Raw genomic sequence first — 26,193 nt, forward strand, 5'->3', positions numbered from 1 at the left:
AGTTTTCTAACAGGTTAGTACAAATGGAGACTGTTTAGAAATAATAGGTAAATTACTGAACAGTATGGTTTGCAGGGAACCTACAAAAATGTGTGTTCCATTTATATCCACATGTACATATATATATAGATAGAATTTTGTTTTTCCACTCAGAACCAGTGCAATAAATCAAATTTTTCTCTTCCTGCTTATTTTGTTTTCAATTCAAGTTTTGTAAATAATGGTAATCTGGTATGAGCAAGAGTCTGCTCTAAATTGTACCACTGAAAGTCAGTAGTCACTCTACTGAAGTGAATAAATTTGTAGCAGTGAGGCCATAATAGGTCAGACGCAACCGCTACAATGTTCTCAGATCCAGAAGAAAGAAAGGGAAATTTACAGCTTAGGATCTGTAGGATTCCCCAGCACTTTGTTGTTTTCGTCTTTCAGTGCTGACAAATTTGGAGACGAGGTCCAGCTTCAAGAGAGATGCCAGCTGATGTGAATCCACACTGCTGCGCTCTTCCCTGCCCAGCTCAAGTAGCACTCAGTGAGCTATTAGAGGTGGTCATAATTTGGGTGGGAAGGAATCTGGGTGGGAAGGACTAGGCTGTTTTTTTCATCAGATCAGTCTCCTGATCCAGCTCTGACAGTGCTTGCATCAGTTGTAGCTTTGTGTGTGCCAGTCTCCAAAATCCACAGAAACCCAGGACTGTTATGAACATTTGAAATGCTCACTCTATTTACTATTTAGAGTCAGGTTTTGGTTTGTAGGGTTTCTGTTTTGAATATAAAATGGTGAGTTTACAGCAGAAATAGTGGAAGTATACAGATAGAAAATACAAAGTGGGGAAGCATCCTCCATAAACACAAGGGTCAGGGCACCACATGAGAAAGATGATAGCTTTTCAGGAATATCCTAGAAATAGGTTCAAACTCAAGAGCCCAAAGCAAACCTCCAACACATATAGACATGGAAAAGCCAAAATTGATCCTGAGATGCATAGTAAAAGATCTCGCTAGCAGAGACAGGTAAGCAGCAAAGCCGTTTTACCTATAGAAAGAGTGGCAGAGGAACAGGAAGGGACGAGCAGGCTAAGCAGTAAAGTTAACCACGTATCGAAAATTATTGAAAAAGATCATATGACCTAGTTGCTTGTGATATCACAATAAACAGACTCATAAAATAATTTTTCTGAAGATTAAAAACACGAGAGAGGGGGCTGTTATAGGATTCACTTTCCAAATCAAGAGCAGACCACAGGGCTGCCATAAGCTTTCCACAGTGAATACTTCAGGTTTGAAAATAACTGCTTCCAAGAATAAAGATCTGAACCACCAGCTTTGCATTAAAGCCTATTTCTTGACCTCTTCTGAGCACCCAGCCCCCTCCCCCCCCCCCCCCCCCCGCATAACAGTTTGCACCAAACACCCATGGATATTCAATATTAAACAACTAATTAAGATTTTTGCTGTTTTCATTGCTTTGAACAAGAAGCTGGTTTTGGCGTTTTCAGGTCTTCATACAAATCATACCTCTGCAGCTTTCATTCCTAAACTTAATTAATAGTTATTATTATTTATGACTGCACTGCATACTAGTCCAAGCTTTAATTTGATCTTCTAAAAAGAGAGCCTGTGGCTGTGTTCTTGGACTTTTTTTTTCTTCATCTTTTTTTTTTTCCTGAAATAACATTATTAGTTCAAATCTTGTAGTTTGTTTTCATATGGCTAATGCTTTGTCTTTGTCTCTCTTTTTCTCCCTTTTACCCTTCTGACTTTTTTATTTTTAAAGCGCTTCAACCTACCTTCATTCTAATTTCTTACTCATGGATGCTTCAAGGTCTCACATCACTGATTATCATCCTTCCATTCTCGTTAGTCCAGACCTTAATTTTATTTCAAAGGTCATATGGTCTGTATGTCCAGAAGCACCATAGCTGGCTTGTGTTCACACACAATATATCTTTCTCCTTAACTGATACTCATGAGCCTGGTAGTGCCCTTTGCGTGACGACTGGCCATCACCATCTCCAGAATACCAGCAAAATTTGCCATTGCTGCTAAAATCCCGATTTGTTCTCTAATCACTTGCACTTTCTTCCCATTCCTCATTCTTCACTGACTTCTGAAATTCCTGCTATCCACAGACACTAAAATCTGTTTCTGAGCCATGAGCAGCAGAGGCGGTCACTACTGCACTAGCTCACTGTACTCTCCAAAGTCTGGTTTAAAATTGCCATCTGATTTTTTGAAATGCCGTTGGGTTTTCTCCATCTTTTTTTGCTTCTCATGTGCCACAATTTCCCCATCTATAAAACCTTTCATTTGTTTTAATAAAATGCTTAGATATCAATGGATGTGAAGCACACCACTATACATGTTAACAATATGAATATCATCTTTCCAGGCCTTTTCCTATGCAGATATTGCTTCAGATTCCTTCTTCTCTTCAGAACGTTTCTAAGTTGGTGCCTCATTCTCTACCTGTCCTGTCTTCTGCAGCTCTCCCATCCCTGCTCCCTTGTCCCAACCACTCCACCCTGATCACTTCTTTTTTTAAAATTTTGCTGTATCTTTTTCTCTGATCTTTCCTGCTTATGCTGGAATAACTCTTGACAAAACTATTCTGTGATGTTGTGTCTTTATTAACAAAAGTGAATAGCTAACATGACTATATGAGCCGTTGCAAAGAATACATTTCTTCTCATTTATTATTCTGAAAGTAACATATAACACTGTCTATAAGGTATTAGATGCGTAAAAGAGAGGAACAGAAACCACTGTGATCATTACTAAAATAAATGCGAAGAAATTACATTACCAGAAAACCTTGGCAGAATCAGCTAATTATAGTTGGCACAGATAGATTACAGATAGCCAGCTATAGTCATCTGAATCCTTCTGTGAGAACCCTCTGATTTTGAGTGCCTTTTCCTGGGGAGAGCTGTCCCAAGGTGAATTGATTTAGGTTCAAAAATTCCATCATTTATAGGAACAAAGTCTACAACATGTTGCATCTGCTTTTGGTATCTCCAGTTCTGAACATTCTTTAAAATTTTGACAGGTTTCATAGGAAAAGCTCCAGAATGATTAAATGATCCAAACCCCTCCTTTGAGCGCTTGTGAACCCTTAATAGAACTTCTTGTTCATATCCATTCGGATACAGCATCTTGCTACACAATCACCTACTCTGTTTCCCTAACACCCCCCATTCAGTGCACACCACAAAGTAAATGAAGCTGCTGTGTGTAGGACTTCATTCGTATCTACTGAGGACATGGAAATCTAGCAGAAGCATGAAGCAGGTAACTGCAGAACAAGAAAGGATGAACTTAGAGTAACCCAATGCTGCCTTAAACTGCCCCTGCCCTTGAGCTCCACTGTGGTACTAAGTCATGGAGAAAGCATTTTCACAAGTGTTTTCCCAGAAACACTGTCTGTTCATTTTTTTTAACTATATAGCTAGCCTGAGACAACAGACTGCATCCAATGGCAACAGTTTTGTTATTAGTACATTCCAAGTGCTCTGCAAAATCAGAACGGCCACCTTCCGTTAGCTGACCCCTCCGAGTGCCCCAATGCTCATCCGTGTGCCTCAATGCCCCACGTGCACACCGGGAATGACAAGGCCTCTGCAGCTGGGAGGTGCTGTGCAGCCAGTAACACCGGCAGCTGAGATACCAGAATGACGCTGCAGAAAAGCCCATGGGGAAACGAGCAGCACTGGATCACTTGCCACTGAGTGAGGGCTACTCCTCCCATGCACTGCATGTGTTGGGGAGTCTCTGGGAAACACAGTGCGTGATGATGTACCTAGAAGATGATGACACAATGTAACCCAAAGGGAAACAAATTCGTATTGCACAGGTGACTATACATATTGCATTTCTTTTCCCTGAGTACCTGACTTTGCATCCTTAACCTGCTTGCATGTAACCTTTCTCCTTCTTCACCGAAGACACAGAAACAGCTGTAAAATATTGACCAGACAGCTGCCACAAACTGTTACATATTAGGAGCAGACTAGCTCCTAAATGATTCGAGTTCATACCCTTTCCATGCAGGAAAGTGTCTTTAGAAAAGCAAATTTCCCTGCACATTAAAGGAAGATGTAGCATGCATGTCTATTTCGCATGTGCAAAAGAAAATTTTGACACATAATGGGTATACGTACAAATGGCTTCTGATTGCAATGTAAGTATTGCCTTTAGTAGATTGTGTCCCATTAAATAGTTCATATTGTCCTCCTAGCAGAAGAAATCCAAAAATGTCTAGTGAGGAACTAAATTAGTGAAAGTGAGGATTCAGAAAATATTGTCTTCTGTGTTGCAACAGTAATACTTTATTATTGGTTTCTACAGAAAACAAACAAATTGGATAATTTGTAGCTCAGATATGCTTTGGTTAATTCAACCATACAGCATGTAAGGGGAAATGGGAGCGTGCGTTCCCCTGCGTAGATACCTCTCCTGATGCAGAGCGGGAGGGCTGCGCCATGCGACGTCTCCCTTTGCAAAGGGCAGATGCTGATTTGGCTCCATTAAAGCCAACAAACCGACTACCAGAGCAGGCCCACAGCATGGGGAGGATGCAATAGCTACACCTGGGGAGGGGCACTTAGAAATCGCTCCAACCCAACCAGTGCAAGAAAGCAGAGACAAATTTTGAAAACCTGCTGGGCAAGACACACCTATATTTCAAGGCTCAGGCCAGATAGTCCTGCCTAATTGACAGCAGGGGCTGGCTTTTTTACACCATCAGAAATTTTTAGAGAATAAATAATTTTATAGATGGCAGCAAGAAATATTTGAGCTCCAAATAGTGAATAGTGCTGCTACTACAAAGCTACTGTTTTTAGAGTGCATTCAAATCCATTATGCAGTGAAGATCTAAATAAAATAGCCGAGCAACTAGAAAATTACATAGAAAAAAAAATACGAAGGAAATGTATGGGGACTAAATTATTGTAGCTTAGTGGAAACTGTTGTTCTAAGTGTTATCTCCCTCTTCAAACTCTGTACAGGATTCCTGTTTGTTCCTGGATTCGTACTGACTGACATTAAGATATAGGTCTTGGCCTTATTATCTGATAGTTTGTAATATCTACTACTTGATGACTTGATGAGAAATTACATTTTAAAAGGCTTGATATTAATTTAAAACCTACAAGGTTTTTCTCATTATTTCTGAGACAGCCTATTCAAGTCCTAGTCAGCAGCTACAGCAAAGTATGCTGACCCCATTGATGAGGTAATCAATTATGCTGGAACAAAACAAACTAGGAACTAGAGAGAAAGGAAGCCTATGGTTTTAAACAGAGCCAGAGAAAACCGGGAGAAAGAGCATTTGGCAAATGACACTGGACAAAACATTTCATTTCCAGCTTCCAATAAGATGTATTTTAAATTCATATTAAATATGATTTACAAAATCAATGTTCTCCTATGCTGGACAGCTTTACTTGGAGTGAATGAAGACAAACCAGGGCAAACATCCAAAGCTGTGGCTCCACAGGCATGTGGCACTCTAGAATGGAGGTTTACATGCCAGCAACTGCAATTATCCCAACTAGCAATGATTTAGCATTCTGTGATGTCTAGACTGTAAAAAACACAGGCTGTACCTTTATATCACAACCATCTGAAATCCAGGTTTAAATTCTGTCTTTAAAGAGACTGCGGCACAGCTTGCTGCTGTGTGCATGCTGGAGAATAAAAATGATTAATTCTGCCCATCAGTGAAGTTCTCGCTTATAAGTATCACAAGCCTTTGCTGTGTGCAGCAGAAAAAAAAAGAAAATCATTTTTATGCTTAGTTTCAAATCCTTATTCAAAACCATGTAACAGCACTAATTACTAAACACTGGGAAGACTGAATAAAATATCATAAAATGCTGACTTAAAAAAAAAAACACCACAAAACAGAACACCTTAAACCTAAGTGCATTTACCACATTTTTTAGTGCATGATTTTACAATCCCAAGTTCAGAAAAGATTTTCATGTTAAAATTAACAGAAGAAAGTCACTGGGAAAGAAGTCAAAATGGAAATATATCATCTAATACGAGCTCCCATGATGAGCCGAACATCTGAAAAAAGAGCAGAATGATCAATTCCTCAACACAAGAAAGAGAGATGCAAAGATTGGCTTTGGAAAAAAAAGATTTCCTTTGGAATCACCACAGCGGGAACCAGAGGAAGCTTTGCACCTAGAGACCTAATGTTGTCTGTTAAGCTAAGAAAACTAGTCTGGAAGAAGAAAAAAAGTAAGACTTCATCTTTTCATCCCCTGCCACTTCACTGCTCATCTCCCTAGCGCTTATCTTGATCCCAGTTTTCTTTTTCTGAGGATTTTTTTCTCCGTCCCCCCCTTTCCTTCTTTCTTTTTTTGACACTGATGGGGGAGCAGCATGGGTGCCTGATGCCAGCTGCACCCTAACAGGGACCCTGCCTTTCTCATTTGCATTGTCACATTCAGCAATGGCCAAATATGCCACAAAAGACCTGGAAGGGGTCGGTGATCGAGACAGCGCTGGAAATTCAGCACGGCCATTCGAGCCTCACGGAGAACGGGTACCCAGTATTGTGCCTGGTGCGGGCCAGCCCCAGTGCTTGCCAGTGTGTCCGGTTGTGCTAAAGGGATCAAAGACCTCAAAAGTAGGGCAATGCCTTGTGTCACAGGGAAATTCAGAAAGAAGATATGGAAACAGCCTACCTAAGCCAGCTGCTTGCTGCCCAGTTTGCCATGAGGGCGTAATGCTAAACTTGGGCTGACTGAGGAGGAATTCCCAGTGGGGATTTCTGGAGAACATGTTCTAGGATGCCTCACCACGAGAGAACGATGGCATGGCTAAGGGATGTTGTCAAAGCGCAACGGTAACTCTCTGTACCAAAACACAGAGTAAACATAGACATCTTATTCTTGTATCCATACATGGAAAAATTCTAATGCAATGTATTATTCCTGAGGTTTTATGGCATATTGTCCTTTCAGTCACGCTACAGCAGACCTGCCCTATACAACTCAGACTGCAACTTGAACAGTAACTTTTATGCTAACACCATAGAAGCAACAATCACCAATGGCTTACCATATTGGGAGAGTAAGTACAACTACAGGCTGGCTATGAGAGAGATCTCACCACACAGCTCAGTCCTGCACACTGTCCCCCATGGAGTTCAAAACACTCTGGGGGTAGGACCCCATCCATAGGGAAGGTATTACAAGGTTCATAGACCTGAATGAAGTGCAGCTAAAACATAGACTGTCAGGTACAGCTCTATGTTAGGCTGAAAATAACTGCATTTCCTAGTGTTCTTGTTATCTTAAAAAAGCATCTTGAATAATTACTCACACAATTAAAAGGAATAAAATCAGATATCCTTGGCAAAGTTAGCTTGGTGTATCATTGAGCACTTTGCCTCATTTTATCTACCAGTGGCACGTCTAGAAATAAGAAAAATCTGAATTTTAACCTTGAAATATGAACTCTACAAACTCATATTTCAGTGTATGCATTGTAAGCCCACACCAGGGAATACTTTTAAAAATAAACTTCCAAACTTTGAATGCACTTCAAGGGTCAAAAAGCAATGGGAACAAATGCATTATTTAATCATGAAAAACACAGTCGATTCAGTGCAAGGTTGAGGAGGGAGCTAAGGCTCCCAGAGGCAAGTGAAGTGAGCACTGCTTTGAGGGACTGCTGCAAAAAAGGGCTGGAGCTGAGCTTTCCCTCAGCCCTGCCTCTGCCTGTGAGAGGTGGGAAGGTCAAAAAGCTCGAGAAGACCGACAGCTCTTAATAAGAATGAGCCGCCATTTTCTCAGGAACAGTGAAGCAGAGAGGAAAAATGGTGGGGAACTTCTTGCTTACAAAAAATAAAGCCATTATTCAAATCTGAGAAGAAAAACTGTTAAAAACAGGGGCTACTCACACATTGCTTTGACTCCATGATACAATTCTTATCCTTTTTAATGGCACAATGTTAGCAGCTACATCTTTATTACAGTCTCCAGGTTTCTCCTTCACCCTTAAAGGTTAGGTCCATTTCTTACCTGACCAACACATGCTCTGTTCTCGTTACCTTGACTCAAAGCTAACAGTAACTTTTAAAAAATGCTCACAATAATCATCAGCTATGGTACGCTTACCCTGAGGTAGTTGAGGGTGAAGTTTGTCAGACCCATTCGAGTGATGTTTTTGGACAGCTGCTCCAGCACCTGAGGGTCTTGTGCCTAAACAACAGAGGAAAACAGAATTTTCATTTGCTTTTTGTCTATTTGTTTTTCTCTGTGTGCTTGGTGGATGCCAGGAAGGGTTCTCTGAGAAGAGGTGCCACTCCTATGGAAAAATTACACATTGATGCTAAATTTATATAATAAGCTACAGAGTTCTGTTTGCATAGAAAATGTAAAACATTATGAAATTGGAGCAGAATAAAGACTGTTTTCCAATATCTTCCTTTTGTCCTGCCCATTCAAAAGATAGACCTAGGAGGTCCAGTCATGCACAGGAGTACAAGTGAGCAGGGCCCCACCAAAGAGCTTCCTGAGGGATCACAGTACAATTTGAGTCTTCCATTTGTCAGCTGGGAGTCCCAGGAGACCAGGCAGATAAAGGCAGGAATAAAGAAGGTAATACTTTCTTTTTGTGGATAAGAAACTGAAGTAGAGAGAATTTATCGAGGCACCTTCAGCAGAGCTGATCACATAAGTGGCATTAAGCACAGGCTGGAGAACCCTTCTGGTCTAAGTTATCTTCCCCAGAATTAAACAGGAAAAATGCAAGTACAGTCTTTCTCTGACCCTAGCCAGGAGCTTTACCTGTGAGACCAGCCTCCTCTTTAAAATGAGATCAATCTCATCACTAAAATTAATACCTGCTGATTGCTAGCTAACCTGCTTCCACTCTCTTTGAATTGCAGCAGCCCCCTAAATACATAACGTTGCTCGTGGCCATCCTTGTTGTCCCTTAATGGGATACTGTTCAGAAGATCAGCCCTCTAAAATGAAAGATGACCCTGGGACAGAAATGGTGGGGCAGGTTTTCAAAGGTATTTTCTGCAGGCCTGTAATAGCATTTTCAAAAAAGTCCAGGTTTCTTAAGTAATTTAAAATTCCTCCCTAAGAATGTATCTTTTTCTATGGATATCTAAGTATCTGGGTGTCAAAATACAGGCGCGTATTTGGGTCTGTGTTCTTACCCTCTGTAAAACTACAGTCCTGCAATTAATCTTGTATACGGAGCACTACTAGTCGGAATGCTTCTACAGTGTGGAACTGAAAGTGGCAATAAGACTCTGTACTTTGTTTCTCCGCAACAATCTACTTTATAATATTTTCACTTCAACTTCTAGAATATTTAATATTTTAATGTTCTATTGTGTGTGTTTTCATTCAATTACAAAAGTCTTGAAATGGGAAAAAAGATCTAGATTAAAATTATGAAGGTTTCTAAATACATATTCGGTAATTACTTATTTTCTGTCTCAGGCAAGGGTAACGTTAGTTTAACGACTAAGTATAGTTCATACCTACAGTGATGAAAATTCACTGACTTTAGCGTAGTTCATATCAATAAGAACAGATTTTGAGCCTAAATCATTCAGACTACCAAATGGGATTAAAAGGAAATCTATGTGCTAAACAAAATAAAAACATATCAACACTGGCAACAATAGAACACTGAGAAACAAGGGACTGATGAAAGAACTTCTAAATGGATGTAGTTGCAGGCAAAACAAAATATTTATAGTTAACTGCCTTGGGTGTGAAATTTGCTGGAGTTCTTCATAAACCTAATCTCATCTCTTTGCATTAGGTCAAGAGAAAAAGGGATTACTTACATGCATGGCTAGAATGCTGCGTGGGACTAATTCTCTGTACTGTCTAATAGTAAAGTGCCATGTTTTTATTCTCATAAGATCATCAAAAGTAAACTCCAAGATAAGACGTCCTTCTGTGCATACCTAGAATACATAAAATGCATGAAATAAATTCCCACAAATTTTGTTTTCAATGGTATTGTATCATCGATTAAACAACATTCAAAAATATCAGAGCAGTATTCTATTGTTCATCTCTGCTAGATTAATTGTTTTCTTTCTCCTGGGGAGAAAAAACGAATGTGGGAAAATGACTTCATAGGCCTTTCCATGGAGACAGTAACTTATAATATTATAGATTTTACAGCATTTTACAAACATAGAATATTGTGTGTACTAAATCTTATTTATTGCATCAATTCTCTTGCCCTCGCAGTTTGCTGCTGCTAATTAATGACTGAACCTCGCAGTGGAGGTGGTTGTGGTGCAACTGTGCGCACTTGATGTCAAGTTGCTGAACCAGTCATTCCCAACCTGTTTTACGTTGTCCTTTCCTTACGATAGCTTGGCATATAAACCTTCCTTTCATGCCCAGTTGGAGTACACAGTGCCCTGGATGCCTGTGGTTAAATCTGATTTTTCTCCTATTTTTCATTTCTTGTCTTTTCCAAGTGTTCTTGTCTTTTCCAGGCATTTTATCTCATTTTTATTTTTCTTTCATTTCTTATCTACTTTCATTCATCCCGCCTTCCAAGAAAAGCCAGATGGGGTGTCTGCCATCAGGCTGTACAAGCTGCATTGCCACGGCAGGTCTGAAAGCCAGAGGAGGACAGGAGAGGTTGCAGTCATTGACAACAGAGCTGCTTCCACAAAAAGTGGCTCATGCAGCTTTGTGAGGGGTCTTGTCTAAGAGACGGGGGAAAATATGGGAGGAATAAATGCAGCAAGTAGGTACTACCTGGGATGAAAAATAAAATAAATAACTGGAGACTTTTAAACAATTGTCCACAACTTTCTGTGGAAAAAACACTGTGGTTGTGGTCTTCTTTAAGGTGCAAAACATACACCTGGCATAGTATCTTGACTAGGGGTACCATGGAGTACTGTAAATGATGCCTGATCTGAAAACTACCTACCTCTGTCGTTGTTTTTTTTTTTTAAATTGGATGTTCAGACTTACAACTCGTGTTCAAAGTAAAATTGCAAGTGCAGGGTGCAGAGATATTGTGGAAATAGGGTGTCACAATTTTCAAAAGAAACGGTTTCTGCAACTTTAATTTTAATACAACTAATATTTGATTAAACAACTTGCCATGCTAGATTCAGCTGAGCCTGTTGAGCCTCTTTACAAGCCCCAACTCAGATTTGGCTAGCTCCCACTTGGGCAATGTGTGGCTTTTCTGGTTAACAGTTCACTTAGCATCATCATAGGTTTTCCTTCTGGTTGTTTCTGCAAAAGCACGTAAGTAATTCTAACAGGCACACTATACAGGCAAATCACTGCAGACCTATGAAGAAGAATCTTGCAACAGGTTCTCATCTGCCCTTTTCAACACACCTTAGTGACGCCTTCAAATTTTTAATGTGACTTATTTTGTCATTTGACCCTGTTTTTGATTTTCACATCACTTGCACTATGAGGAGAAATTACACAGGAGTACACATGCACACACATAAGGATTCATACAAGAAGAAAAAAAATTTATGTTACTGTGCTGAGGCCAAAAACCCTGATTGCTGACCAGTTAACATGAAAATATTTCAGGTTTATATATTTTTATATTAATACCTGTGGCTTCTCAAATGCTTGCTCTCTTAAGCTCAAAACCCTACAGCTCTTAACAGATTTATTTTATGCACTGGCATTAACAAATTTTAATAGAAAAACCGAAACACATTCCTCATATCACAGTGGTAAAAATTTACACATCTTATAAAGGAATTTAAGTTGCTTATGCAGAGCGGAATTTTACGCATTGCTTTTGATCAGTAAAATTGGTGCAGTTCTTATTTTAAATGGGACTTTTTTTTTAAAAAAAGCAGCCTTTTACATAGAATCCAAAAAATCAAAAGGGTCTCCAATTAAGAAAACATTTTCTGTTGTGCTGAATTCATGTTACCGTACTGTGAGCTCTGACATTTTGTTTCTGTGGTAACCAAAATCAGCTGATTAGTTGGCATGGCAACAGAAAAGATGTAATCCCAGCAGACACACTCTAATCAATGCCCCCAGCACAGATGGTCTCCGGAGGATCAACAAGAAAGAGGCTGGCAGGCATTCAGTATATCACGTGGTTGCTCTAGACTAGGCCAGGAAAAAACTAAAAAAGAACATTTCTCAAACTAACCAATAGCTTTTTAACCCCTTCACTGCACTTATTAAGTGTAGGAATTTCAACTGTTTGCACCTACAAAAACCAACTTTAGTCCTGTGCCTTATTGCTCAGACTCTTTCTCTCCTAACACCAGGTATCTTTTAGAAGTCTTCCTCTTTTATTAACTTCCATTTCTCGAACCTGAGTCGTTCCTTGAAAAGAAACCTAAAGCTTATACAGACCTGGGAAGTGCCTGAGATTGTTAGTAAGCATTAAAATCACTGAGTTTCAAGGGCTTCACCCATATAATCCAGCTGACGGCCCCACTGTTGGCTGCAGGAAGACAATGGTTCGAACATGGGGTGCTCACTGCTCTAAAGGTGAAGGCAAAGCTCGCCTCTCCAAGTCTATTGGGAAATATAAACATCGCTAACTGCAGAAAAACAGTTTGACTACACATAAAGTTGGAGTGCCGGTAAACACGGTGAAAACAGAGACTCAGGAGGACTCCTAAGGCTTTACTTTACCTGGAGAAAAACATGAAGCATCTGCCAGGTAAACAAACATGGTAGTCAGGGCTTCAGTCTCCTTTTACCACATATAATTCATGCCATTGGATTGTATTAAATTCTTTATTTATTTATACCTTGATAAAAAATTTTTAAGTGTGTGACAGTTTCTAAGGACCTCTTGCCCTCTAAAGACAAGCTGGACTATTCATATTCTTACTGTTAGGCATGTTCTAGCCATATTTGTTTGAAAAAAAACTGGAAATGCCATTTTATATACTTGTCCAATACTGCAGTATGCAGTGAGTTACTACAGGAAAATGTTGAAATGAATAAAATGTAGCTGTGGATTCCTGATTCAATGCATGATGAGAACTGTTTCAGCCCATTATACTACAAGTTAGTGAATTTGCAGCTTAGAAGTTGTTTGTGAAACTGAAACAGCTATTAACAAATATCGTTAGTTTGTATTTTTGCATTAAAAACACCCTTTTGGTAGTTTCACTGGATCAAATTCAGACATGATCTACAGAGCTACACAGTTCACTGGAGTGCTGCGTATTATGGGAGGTCTGCTTTGTTCCACCACCGATGCTGTGAGAGCAGGAGCTTACCTTGGGGTACAAGATCTGTGCCCTTGGTGTCTCTGCTAGAAGTTACTCATGCACAGCTGAGACAACATTCAGCTCTAACTTCTGAGAAACACATTCTTTTCTCCCTTATTCCACCAACTACTGTGTTTTATTTCAAATTTGCCCTTACTAACACAGTCATATTTTAAACACACAGCCATTAAAAACTCCTAATTTTTCTCCTAGAATCCAAATCACATCCCCACCTGAACTTTTCTACCGGGATACGGAGGTTTATACTGGAATCCACAACAGAAATGTCGGGGCTGAAGCAGGCCGTGCGCTGCCAGGACTGCAGCGGACGGACAGACAGACTGCACACAACAGGACGCTGCTGCGGGAGGCGAGGGTGGCCCCCCTCCCACGAGGTGTGCCCCTGCCCGGCTCCGGCTGCGAGTCTGTCTTTGGCTTGCTGGATGCAAGCCTCCTTCCCAAAGTAACAACACTGTAACGTGGTGCCATGATAAGTAACATCAACTAATTGAATTGAGAAAAGCATCTTGTATTTCCTGACTCAAAAAAACCCCACCACCTTTTATTTGCTATTGCATTAAAGCTAACACAAACAGAAACTGCTTTAGGGAGCCCCACAGAGAAGCAGCTACTGTATATCCTTGTCACGTCCTCTGCACGTGGCCAGCACGCACTGCTCCTCCTGAGCAGGGAGGTGGCACAGAGGTGGGACTGTCTCCTCTCTTCGCATCTCTCTCTGTGTCTGGATGAGTCACAGGGGTCTGCAGTGGGAGAGCTGGAACAACGGCGGCATGAATCGCACACCTCCCAGCTCAGCAGCGGCTTCCCCTCCTTCTGCGAGCCCAAGAGCCACGGAGATGGCAGGGAAGACGCTGCGAAGGGATGGCACTCACGCGCGTGCTAAAACAACATAAGCCATGGTTCTGGTCACGATGCTGCCGATAGCCAGTGCCTTAATTGACTCTAAAACTTCCGCATTCCTCAGGCCAGGGGCAACACAGATGGGTTATCTCCTCCTGCTGCGTCTTCTCCTTCTGTGCTTTACTCCATGCAAAGGTTAAAATTCATAAAGATGAACAGGTACAAGATGGAAAATCATAATTTCCTGTCAATTTACAAAATGGATTTCCATTTTGAAAATCAGTTTACCGATTTTTGTAATATAAGAAAATTTTTCATTTAATTTGCATTTTCCCCCTCTTTGGTACTGTTTTTTATAAATCTACGGCACTCAGTTTAATTACAGAACTAGAAGTGGCCAATGCATGAAGGGAATTCACTATCAATTACAAATATTGAATATTCACTAACTGCCTGATCCAGAGCATGTTTAAACCAATTGACTCCTTTCATTGACCTCACTGCCCTTTGGACCAGCATCCTACTCTGTTAAATCACTATTTTCCCAGAGATTTGTAGTCCTTGGACTGGGTAACTATCAAATGTAACGCATACCATCCTAAATGGTAGGTACCAGCAATGTGAAATCTCATTGTTGCTTTAAAATCAAGCCCAGAGAAGGAGATGGGCAGGTTGAATTTAATTCACATACAGTTGATGGTGCCGGCAGCTTGGCATTACGTGCTTCTCTTGCAGTCTCTCTGGGAGAATTGGAGAGGATGCCCACAGAATTTTCCAGTCACGTAATGAATATAGAAAATAGTAATTAAATGGCTTCAAGGGTTTTCAGTATTAGAAATAATCTCAGTCTACCAGAAAAATGCAACAGCCAGTATTTTTCACCCTTATATACACTGAAACAAGAAAAAAAATAAACCCAAAAACCAAAAAAAAAACAAACCAACAACATGCTTTATTGAGTCTTCCCTGTTACCTTGGTAAACATGGGTTTTCCATGCTGAGTGACCATGGTGCATTGATCACAGTCCACTGTGATGGATGAGTTGTGGTATGACTCTTTTGAGTGCTTGAGAATGTAATACAGGTCTGTTACACCTCCTTCAAAGACAGTGCTAAAATAACGAGGAATGAGGGTCCTTCCAATTGCTGTGAGGAAAATACAAAGCAGAATTCAGCAAATGCTCTAGGTTATAAAATCTCAAACCATTTGCTAACAGAACATGAATAATTTTAAGCTCAATGAAATCAAACTTTCATTTAATGAATATAATACATATTCTCTGTCTGCTGTAGAAATGAAGTTGCGCCTGCTCCCATTGAAATCAATGAAAACGGCTTACTCCATTCAGAGGGAGTGGGCTCATCTTATTTTATCTTCTTACAGTGATGGCGAGTTAGAGTCACTCTTGAAACCATCTGCAAGGTTTTTTGTCCCAAAGTAATTATTATACAGAAAGCCACATGGTGTCAATTATGACTGAAAGTTGGATATTACTCATAAATGTATAAATGTAAGTGGCGAGCATTTACAGAAATATACTCGTACACCCAAAAAGGCAAAGCACATTTATATAGGGGGGTTGAGTACACATTTATGTTTGCCTGTGTGTGGGCACGTGTGTATTTATGTATACCCACCCACACATACACACACACACACACACACACACACACTCTTGACTGAACAGGAGGGCTACTGCTGAGAACTCAGAGTCCTGGGGACTGAAGGACCTGAGACTGCAGTATGATGAGTTACACAACACATGACTACCCACAGGCCCAGCTGAGACCTCTGTTTAGACCAGAAGCATTTATGTCATAGGCTAGAAATTCTGAGCAGACACCTAAACTACCTTATTTGCACCACCTAAACCCCAAACTACGGACTCAAGGTACGCAGTTCTGCAGTACTTCATTAGGCAAAACTCCCACTGAAGTCACACCTCTCACTTCAATAGCTGTTTCAGGTAAGTACTAAAAGGTCTAATTCCAAATACATACTAGTAACAGTGAGCTTCTGGGTGTATTTCAGATGCACAAACTAGCAGAAGCACTGACATCAAAGACCACTATCTTGTATGCAACTGATGTCTTCCATTTCCTTTTTTACAGATAAATTTGGATACAACCACAAGCCTGGTATGACAGAACACTTCACTTTATAATAGACTGATACTTCCATACCGAATGACTCATTGCTTTGCATGCATTAATCAATCCACAGTAATTCCGAGTGGTGGATACATAAAAATTGCCTCCATTTTACAGAGGGAAAAACAAAGAAATCTAAACTGTGTTTTGGAAGAATGATATAGAAAAGTCCCCGTCAACAGGCAAGATTAGAGTTTATTAGTTCCTAATTCTTATTTGTCTGTTAGAAGTATGTGGTGACTCATGCCTGCCTCATTTGCTGTATACTTTTGAGAATAATTTCTAAAAAAATTATGTTCATAGGAATTTTTCCAGCGTACAAACAAAGGCTCCTGACCCTAAAAATGTATTTGCAAGTGGGTGTTGTAAATTAAAAAGTATGGCATTTTCACAGTAGTTCTGTGAAAACTGTTTCTGCTCTGTGCGTTACAATGTGGAATACTGCATGTGCAGTCATAACGCACATTATATAATGAAAATACACAAATACAGAAAATTAGGACTTCTTAAAGCTTTTGCTGTAATATTAGGTATTAACATAATTTAATGTACAAAAATATACTACACTCTTTGGAAGTTGCTGACAATTCAATGAATACGTTGAAAGACTATTCTACGACTCTACCTCCTAAAAAACCCCACCCACTCACCATGCATATATTAATTTTCCACGGTCTTTTAATTTAATTTAATTTAGGGAAAGTGAAGTCCAGTGTATTGGCATAAGACTTAACTCAGGCTTTAACTCAAATTTTTCCATGTTGGTATGGTATATAGTAAAATGTGAAATTTACCCATCAAGTTAATTTCTGGCTCCCCTAAGGCTAATTAGTGCAAATTAAATTTCCTGCTAATCATCCTAAGCAGCGAATGTGTGATATGAAAATCCAGCATTCCTACTGATTGTGATAAACCTCTATTCACGTGACTTTTGCACTGCGTAAATGTCTTGAAACTATTTTAGCTGCAGTTTATAGACCATTCCCAAAGTAGCATGGTCATATGGTGTCGCTTTTTGCCTTGTATTCACAGCTACAACACATTAAAGAAGGCTAAAAATACATTAAATACCTTATTCTTATTACTTTTCCTAGTAAGCATTATCCGTGTTTGCCATAGGAATATGCTACTGTGAACAACAAAGTGGGGGACCAAAAGGATGAAGAGGAATAGAGGTGCCCACAAGGATACGCCCCATGAAACCTGACTTTCAATGACAGATGCACATGCAGACCCTGTCTGTCTGTAAAACTGAAAATAGCTAATGCAAATGTCCAGCATACAGTCCTTTCCCAGGCACAGGAATACGAATGTGGCAAATGTGCTTCTCCTTCTCTTCTGGCAGTAGATGGATGTGCTCTGGCGTGGGTGTACACACTCCACCTCTCTGCCACCATACATCTCAACCCCATGTATCTTCTGCCAGAGCCAGCTGGCGGCTACTCCCTAGGAGGACTCTGAGTAATGTGAGGGCAGGATTGTAGGACAACTTGACACTGTGGCCACTTCAGGATGTAGTTTAGCCATCCCTGCACCAGAAATGTGAATTCACACCTTGCAGAGCACAGAGCGAGCTGTACGCGGGCTGGGTCTTGGGTTTGCAATTCCCCAGAGGCAGTCACAGGCAATAATGGCAAGTACAGTCTAAACAGCATATGGTGTAATAAATATCTTCTCACACCAACAGGGCTGAATGAAGCCTTGTATGCTACTCTGATAGGAATTTCTTCATGTGTTAGAGCTTGGCTTTTAGTCGCAGAATACAGTTTTAAAAATGTATCTCTGCATGGTTTTGTAGTGCTCCTCCCTCTCACACCACACTTCCCTAGAGAGGCATCCCATGGCTATCCTCAGAGCCAGCGCACAGATCTTTGCCACAGGAGCTCCAAGAGTGAGCGTTTGCAGTAGCAGTTTGAGTACGGGGAGACTCTTGCCATTTCCTTCCCCAGTGTCAGGGGGGCCTGAAAGCATCCCTGCTCCAGCACTGGACTGCCAGGCAGATTTCCTTTCTGGCTTCTGTAAGGCTCCCTGCCTCAGCAGTCCAAGCCTTCCTTCTGGATCTTGATTTTGTGGTTTTTTCCCCCCAAGATCCTCTCTTGGCCCTTTTCCCCACTCTGCCTCCTCCTAACAGCAGATTCTTTCTCCAAAGGAACCCCATATCCCTTTCTTCCTCCAGCTTCCCATCCAGGCAGGGACCAGGCAAGAGGACCTCTTCCCTCTGTGTCATTGCCCCACCCCCCTCCCCAGTCAAGCATCTCCCCTTTCTCCGTGTTTTTCTCATTGACTTCTGACTCTCCCTTATTTAATCATCTTCCATCTTCTCCTTTTACCTCCCAGTTACTGCTTCTCTCCCCTCTCCAGCACCAATGTCATCTCACCCTGTTTTATTCCCTTCTCTTTTCTCTTCTCCTCTTCCCTCTTCTTTCCGCTACATTCAGGTCTTCCTTTGCAAGGCCACCCGGATCCCGGGTGCATCCGCCAGGAGCACAGGAGAAGGAGGGGCTCGCTGCTCTGGCGGGCAGCACTGCCTGGGCCTTCCCCACGGGCTTGGCAGTGGAATTGTCCACGAGCCCACACAGCCCTGAGCTGCAGCGCGGCTTGTTAGTTGTTACAGTTGGCACGTGGATAGCCCCGCTGGGCTCCTGCAAGGAGCCTTACTGGGAAAGTGAGTCCCAGTCCCAAGAGCCCTTGGAAATTTTAGCTGTCAAACTCTAGTAAAACCTGAACTGAGTACTGGAGAATGATGCTTTTTTCCCCCAAAGATATATAAATTTGTGAAATTCAGTCAGATTTCCGCAAACAGGAAAACAGGGAAACCCCTGCCTTAAGGGTGAGCGACCCTACTCCAGAGCATACACATTCTTGGGCATTTAAAAAACAAAGCTGTAAGACTTCTGTAACATGGACAAAACAATATTTTTCCATTTGGAGGGAAAGAAGAATTCCTTTTTGGTTTCAATAAAAAAGAACGGGCTAAAAGCAAAACCAATTTCAGCTTTATTGGGTCAAGACTGGCAAAATTCTAAATAAATAGAAAGAAGACCTTTCAATGGGACTTATCAAACAATATTAATAAGAGATGCTATATCATCTGCCTGCAAGAATACACTGGAATAGCCATGACTGCAGATGCTGAGGCTCTGAGCCCAATATTCAGTCTTAAGAAAGCACACGTAGGTTCATACCTGCATCTATACAAATACTAACAGGCTCTTACAGTCACATTACCCAGAAAAGACTCTTTTATAGTGTGAAATGTGACACCCTGCATTGTCAGATACTGGATATAGTAGAAGCAAAATTCACCTGCCCCTCAGCATTCAGGCATTAATTCCAGATCACTGGAATGCTGCTTTAAATTATCATTTTGTCCTGGGCAGCATCCTCCATCCCTAGCCGAGTATCTGAGGATGTACTATTTCCCGTGAGAAGCAGGCACTGCCCCGTAACGTTTGCTTCATTTGTGCTAGCAAATCCCCAGGTAGCAAAGCAAACTGATAAAGATCAGCTGGATTTAGCAACAGGTAATACTTCTTTATATGAAAATGTCTATAAGAAAGGCGTATTCAAAATGACTCTTTTGCACAAAATACAATCCTGTCACCTGCTGGAATGACATACTTTAGCCTATTCAGTGGTGTAACGGCTTGGCTACATGTGGTGTTGTATAACTTTCTGGTGGATCAGAGATGCAAATACAATTTTAGAACTGAAGTAAGATCGGCAGATTTTTGACACTCCCTTGAATGTGAATGGTCCAGAAATCAATTAATGCAATCCATGAACATAGGCAAGAAGCTTTATAGGTCAGTAAGAGCTATATTGTATATTATTTTACAAGTATTATTCCTGAGGAATGCTAAAGAAAAGAATTAAACCATGTGACGTATTAAATAACCCAAGGCCCGCCTCCTGAGGAGGGAGGCACTTAGGTCACGCTCCTGCTCTCTGGCCTGGGCATGCAAAGGTAATGATTAGGGTACCTCTCTGTCATCCCGATCATAGCAATCATTTTTTGCATGCGCTCCTTTCATTTATTTCCACTTTTCAATATGTTTGCCTGAGTGTGAAATACTTTATTGTCTCAGGAATATGTTCAATTTTGAAAGTATTTTTCCATCCCAAACTGAGCCAAAAAGTCCAAAGATCTCTAGGAGGGAATGGCCATAACTTGTGAAGTTCAGAGTTTTTGCAAGCCTCAGACTAGATATGGGTGGAAAGCCAGTCAAAAATACACTTTGCAATATAATGGCGGTACCACCACACACCATGTTGTGGTGATGGTACTGCTGCATTTTTTTTTTCCCCAAGGAAGATCTGAATAAAACAGAAAGTAAACATGTTTTTCTAGTTCACAGGAAACTGGTATTATTTGTGGGCTAGGAATAGAAGAACACTTCCCCTCTTTGTGTTCCAAAGATAAGCTGTCAAAATCTCAATGCCCTCTCTACAGAATGAAGGTTCATGACATATTTGCAGAAGCAGGGCTTGATAGCAAACCCCTTCTTGTTCACTGAACTGCTCATGTGTTGCCTTTACAGTAGAAGCTCTCAGGGGCAGAGACTTGGATTTGGCATATACGTATACCCCATGTAAGATAACTGCCAAGTTGGTACAGAAGTGAAACAATGGAAGTGTTAATCAATGAAACAAAACATTGGTTTTATTGCTTACAGGCTGGTTTTTGCAGCTCTGAATCCTCTCAGTCCTCTGAATCCTGTCAAGTCCTATGTCTTCAATTAGAGCTATGATATAAACTAAGTAATAAAACAGACACAAATATAAAAATGTAAAATATAAAAAGCCTTTAAAGTTCCACAGAATCAGCAACAGAATGAAAAAACCACCCTCTGCCTTTAGCTTAAAGGAGCTCTGTCTGGAAGCTCTGGTGCAGCCTGCAGCTGATTATCTCATCAACATGCTATAGACGGGCTTGAGGAACTCCACTGGTTGGAGCCAGGGGTTGTTTTGGCTCCCAACACAAAATGTTGAGCTGTCCTATAAAGCTCTAGGCAGACCATGAAAGTCTCTTCCTTGCGAGATTATCGCAGTTGGATCTCAGTAATTAAATGGAGATGCTATAAGTAACGCCCCCTCAACCAGATGTAAAGGCTAGGGAAGCCAGGAGACCATCTCCCATTGATTGCAAAAGAGCTTTCCTGAGCAACATAGAAGAAAGCCCGAGCTTTCTGTAAATTGTTAATTGACATCTCTGGGCATGGCTTATTGACAACTGTGTGGGCCAGAGCTTGACATGTTCATTTGCATATGTTTTTGTAAATTAAATAAACAAATCAGTACACACAAAGCAAAAGTTCATGGAGTTATGTAGTGATATCATTGCTGTTACTCAGCCTATACTTCTCTTTGCCCAGATTTGTCCCAGTGACACCGCACGTCAGGTGCGTTCCCTCCCAGACACAGTCCATTTGGCTGGGACATGCAGGGAGGGATCCCTCCATGCAGCTGGACACCAGTCAAGCACCAGTTTTTGGTACTGTCACCTGCTCTCTGGAAGAACTGCGCTTGTGGGAGCGCTCCTCCACCTTTGAAAGACCTTGTCTGGTGAGTGGATTCAAACCCAAACAGCATAAATCTGTCAATTCCCAGGAAAAGCTACTGTCAGATTTGATAGTATGGCACAAAAAGGCAGTGAAAATACAGTCTAATAAGTCCAAATTCTGTCTCAGAGACGTGTGGGCCATGTTGATTAAACCACCCACATGTATCCAAGGCAGAATCTGGCACACACAGGCCTATCCTTTTTTTCTCCCTATCTAGTGGGTAAGATTGGGTTCCTATCATTTAGACTATTTATAGAATAAAAATTATAATATATGATTAATTTCCAATTACAGGAAATTTGTAGATATTTACATAAATTAAATATTAAGTAAGATTAAATGTATGATTTAAAATCTATTACAACTGCAGCAATAATATAATATACTACAGTAGTAGTAGTATACTAGTAATATATTACATTATATTTAAACATTCAGAAAACATCTGTATTATCTACAGACATTACAGATTTTAAACTCCACGAAGTTCAGAAGACAGTGGAAGTGCTACCTCCATATTGCTTATAAAGTACAGCATTTCAAGAGGTAAAATTAGCCGTATATATATTATTCCCATATCCTTACAATTTTGTTTTTATCTGTAATGATCTACTTAGCACTTTGGAGAAGTCTAAGGTTTCCAACCATTTTGGCTTTGTATGCAATTTTGTAACAAAACTGCAAAGTGAGATGAGTAACATGGATTCAGCACTGTGGCTGAGCGACTTGAATCCTTCCCCCATCCAGAACCCAATGTTTTGGTGTGCTTTGGTTTTGATCCATGATACTTTAATGGTATCTGCGATGTCTTATTATTTTTATGTCAATGATATTGCCTACACTTAAAAGCTATAACCCAAAATATTAAAACTTATAAAATTGTAAATGTCTATGTTTCCCTCTCCAGTTCCTTCTATCCTGTGTAATTCAAACATTGTGTTACGTTTGACTCTGCCTCTTCTCCAATAATTATTTCCTAACAACATTTTACCCTGGTGAGGATTTGCCTGTATAATTTTGACTGTTGACAGTGTATTTCCTTCCCTCTAAAGTCTGTAACTAGCACTTCAAACCTCTAAAACACACTTGAGTCAAGAACAAGTAACAGAAACTTCATGAGAATGAGACCTCAGCTTAACTCCCCACCTTATGAGCCTTATTCTCACAGACACATAATCTGCAACTCAGTCTTAAATCCGTCATCTCTCTGAAGACAGACAATATTTTACTATAATTCATTTTGGTAAAAATAGTCAAAAAACAACTATAAAAAGTTCTGTTTGTCTCAGTACAAAGCTAAACTGCATCAGCATAGTTTTTCATTAAGGTTCAGCCAGCCTACCTATTACAGTTGCATTTCCTCCCAACCCTTTCCTTATTATACCGACAGCACACTACCAGCCTTTAAAGAATTGCTCACTAGAACATCCAGAGTCTTCAGATCTCAGACTAAGACAATGTGGACCCGGGGATGCAGAGGGCAAGCGGCAGAGTCCAAGCTCCCTTTCACAGGATGGCAGCTGAGCTTGGAGGGCACCTCTGGGCATCTTCTGGTCCAACCCTTCACTCAGAGCAGGGTCACGCACAGTGGGCTGCCAAGGACTGTGTCCAGTGGGGTTTTGAATATCTCCAAGGATGGAGCCTTCACGACCTCTCTGGATATCCTGTGCCAATGTTCGACCATCCTTCAAGGAAAATGTTTTTTCTTATGTTTAAATGGAATTTTCTGTGTTTCAGTTCATGCCCAGCACCTCTTGCATTTCACTGGACAACACTGAGGAGAGTCTGGCTCTGTCTTCTTTACGCCGTCCCCATCATGTATTTACACACATTGATAAGATGCCCTTTCTCCACGCCGCACCGTCTCAGCTCTCTCAGCCTCTCTTCATATGGCAGATCCTCCAAGCCCTTAATTCATGGCTCTTCTCTGGACTCGCTCCAGTACAGCCATGTCTTTCTTCTAAATGGTAAGCCCAAACTGAATATCCTGCTCCAGCTGTGTCTCACCAGCACCAACCGAAGGATCACCTCCCTCACCCTGTCCCTAAGGCAGCCAAGGAGGCTGTTGGCTTCTTTGCTGGCTCACAGTCACCTTGAACTCTCAGCTCCTTTCCTGCAGGTCTCAGCACCTCAAACTCCAGCACAAATAGCAGAACACCAGCCCTGCACTGTTCTGTACCAGCTTCAAGCTTTAAGCTTGCGCTCTGTATCCAGTGACAACACTCTAAGAACTCAGGGAGTCTGCTAACTGATCATAACATGAAAACTCAGAGCCCATACAGTTTGTTGCTTAAACAACTTAATTAGGATTCTAGTAGTACAGAGCAGGCCAGACTCTTACCCCACATTGAAAAATTCAGAAAATCTAATGGTGGGCACATTTCTGAGGAAGCCTACGGTCTAAGCTGACTTTTCAGGCTGGAGGGGAGCAGTGTTTGAGGGGATTACCCATATTCTTTTTCCACAGACAAAAGACATACCTTCAATGCGGGAGCTCCAGTTCGAACTGTAAAATTTCCACATCTTACAAAGCAAAACCATCACTCCCCAGCAAAGACCTATACATGAATATTTTAGCGAAGATAATATTTCTATTTGCATAAAAAATCTGAATGCAAATAAATCCAGCAGAAGTGGTTTGCCTGGCTGCAGTATACAGCCACTCACGCTTCTGCCTGTGCTAATCATTCTGGTTGAAGAAAGAGTATTTCAGTTAACTTTGTTCAACAACTGCAAAGAAGAAAGTTTTAAAGGAAAGCCAAAGAGGTTATTCACAGCTGTATGACAAACCACTGTCAAAACATAACAAACCACAACCAAACTCCAGCATAAAATGACAAAATGTAAGACCGTAAAAATGATGGAAATTGTGCAGGACAGGCATTTTAGATGAACAAATGCAATCTGTAGCAGCATAAAGGACCGACACAGAACAGAAAATGATACCCAGAAAAGTCGTCTCAAGAAATAAAGGCAAAACCAGAAAATTCAAATGACAGGACACCAAAAGAAACAGACAAAAAACAGGCAAACTATCCAGTTCTATTAAATCAAGCACACCCCTGACCCCTGACTTCATCTGACCTAGCAGAATACTAAACATGGCATGAAGCATAAAATTATGTAAAAGCACAAGCAAAATGTCATCTAGATAAAGTCATGTTGGCCATACCCTTAGATACTTCCACAATTCTTTCATGCAGGTACCCAAGCTGATCTGGGGCAGAACCTAGACAGACAGCTCAAAGCCAAACCTTAGCTGCCGCAGAAAATGAGTGTCTGCCTTTCTGTGGCACAGTTGTGCTGGTGGTGGGTTAACGGACCAGTGCACCCATTCCACTGCAATCGACGGGATTAATCTCCTGTTGATCTGCATCCAAACAGTTCCACAAAAATTAAGCAAGTCACTGGAACCACGCCAATTACTACCTGCAAAGTATTTGGCCATTATGCTGGGGATCTTCCCCTAGCTGACTTGTGTAAATATTCAAGCTATTGCTACGAAAGCGTGTAGGAAGATCTGTTGTGCTATATTTGCTGGTGCAAAGTTGCTCTGAAGACAGATGTCTACAAATGTAATTCTACCAGTTTCTGATCTCCACTCTTTCCTCTGAACCATGTTGAGGTGGGAAGCTGAAGCAGGGGAAAAAAAAATTTAAAAAATCTTACATGTATTCTAGAAATACTATTAAACATTTATACCCTATACGCAGAAAGAATAAACAACTAACAAAGTACTGATCTGAATAATGCACAGGTCCTTTTCACCCTTAAAAATGTTAAAAGAGAAACTATGAGTGACGGAGACAGAGTACCATTTGTAGTGGATAGCTTTTTCACTTCTAAAGCTCCTGATTCAGATCCAGGCAAAATCAGCAGCAACATACACCTTTCATTAGCTGCAACTCTGATAAATCCTATTTTTTATTTCAGTCCAGTTTGTATCTGCCAGAATAGCACCTCACACCACCACCACCACACCTGATGAGAAGCCTGAGAACAAGCACAGGCTGCCAGGACCTCACAGGGCTCAGCTCAGGCAGAATTTACCTTTCTTATCATAGAATCATAGAATCATAGGTTGGAAAAGACCTCTAAGATCATCAAGTCCAATCATCCACCCAACACCGCCATGCCTACTAAACCATGTCCTGAAGTGCCATATCTACACGTTTTTTAAACACCTCCAGGGATGGTGTCTCCACCACCTCCCTGGGCAGCCTGTTCCAATGTTCTTGGATGCTTTCTGGAGTCTTCCACCAGCTCCCTTCTGCTGAGAGAAAACTACTAACAGTACTTATGGCAGCTCGCTTAAGTTAGTTAAAGCTACTCCTTCGCTGTGGTTAGTACAGTGTAAACACAGCCATGAAGGTGTCTATA

At 40.9% G+C, this 26,193-nt stretch overlaps 1 protein-coding gene across 10 annotated transcripts in view; it reads right to left on the reverse strand.

Annotated features, from left to right (window-relative positions):
* The window catches only part of LDB2 (LIM domain binding 2), a 216,708-nt gene that overhangs the window by 38,790 nt on the left and 151,725 nt on the right, over positions 1-26,193 (reverse strand). For all 10 annotated transcript variants that reach the window (XM_009934326.2, XM_009934325.2, XM_075420592.1 and 7 more), the window contains exons 3-5: positions 15,072-15,244; positions 9,830-9,952; positions 8,136-8,219 (exon numbers count right to left, since the gene is read on the reverse strand). In XM_009934326.2, the coding sequence (XP_009932628.1) occupies positions 8,136-8,219; positions 9,830-9,952; positions 15,072-15,244 (380 nt within the window). The remainder of the gene's footprint in view (positions 1-8,135; positions 8,220-9,829; positions 9,953-15,071; positions 15,245-26,193) is intronic.

The sequence above is a fragment of the Opisthocomus hoazin genome, chromosome 5, assembly GCF_030867145.1.
Source record: "Opisthocomus hoazin isolate bOpiHoa1 chromosome 5, bOpiHoa1.hap1, whole genome shotgun sequence".
NCBI lineage: Eukaryota > Metazoa > Chordata > Aves > Opisthocomiformes > Opisthocomidae > Opisthocomus > Opisthocomus hoazin.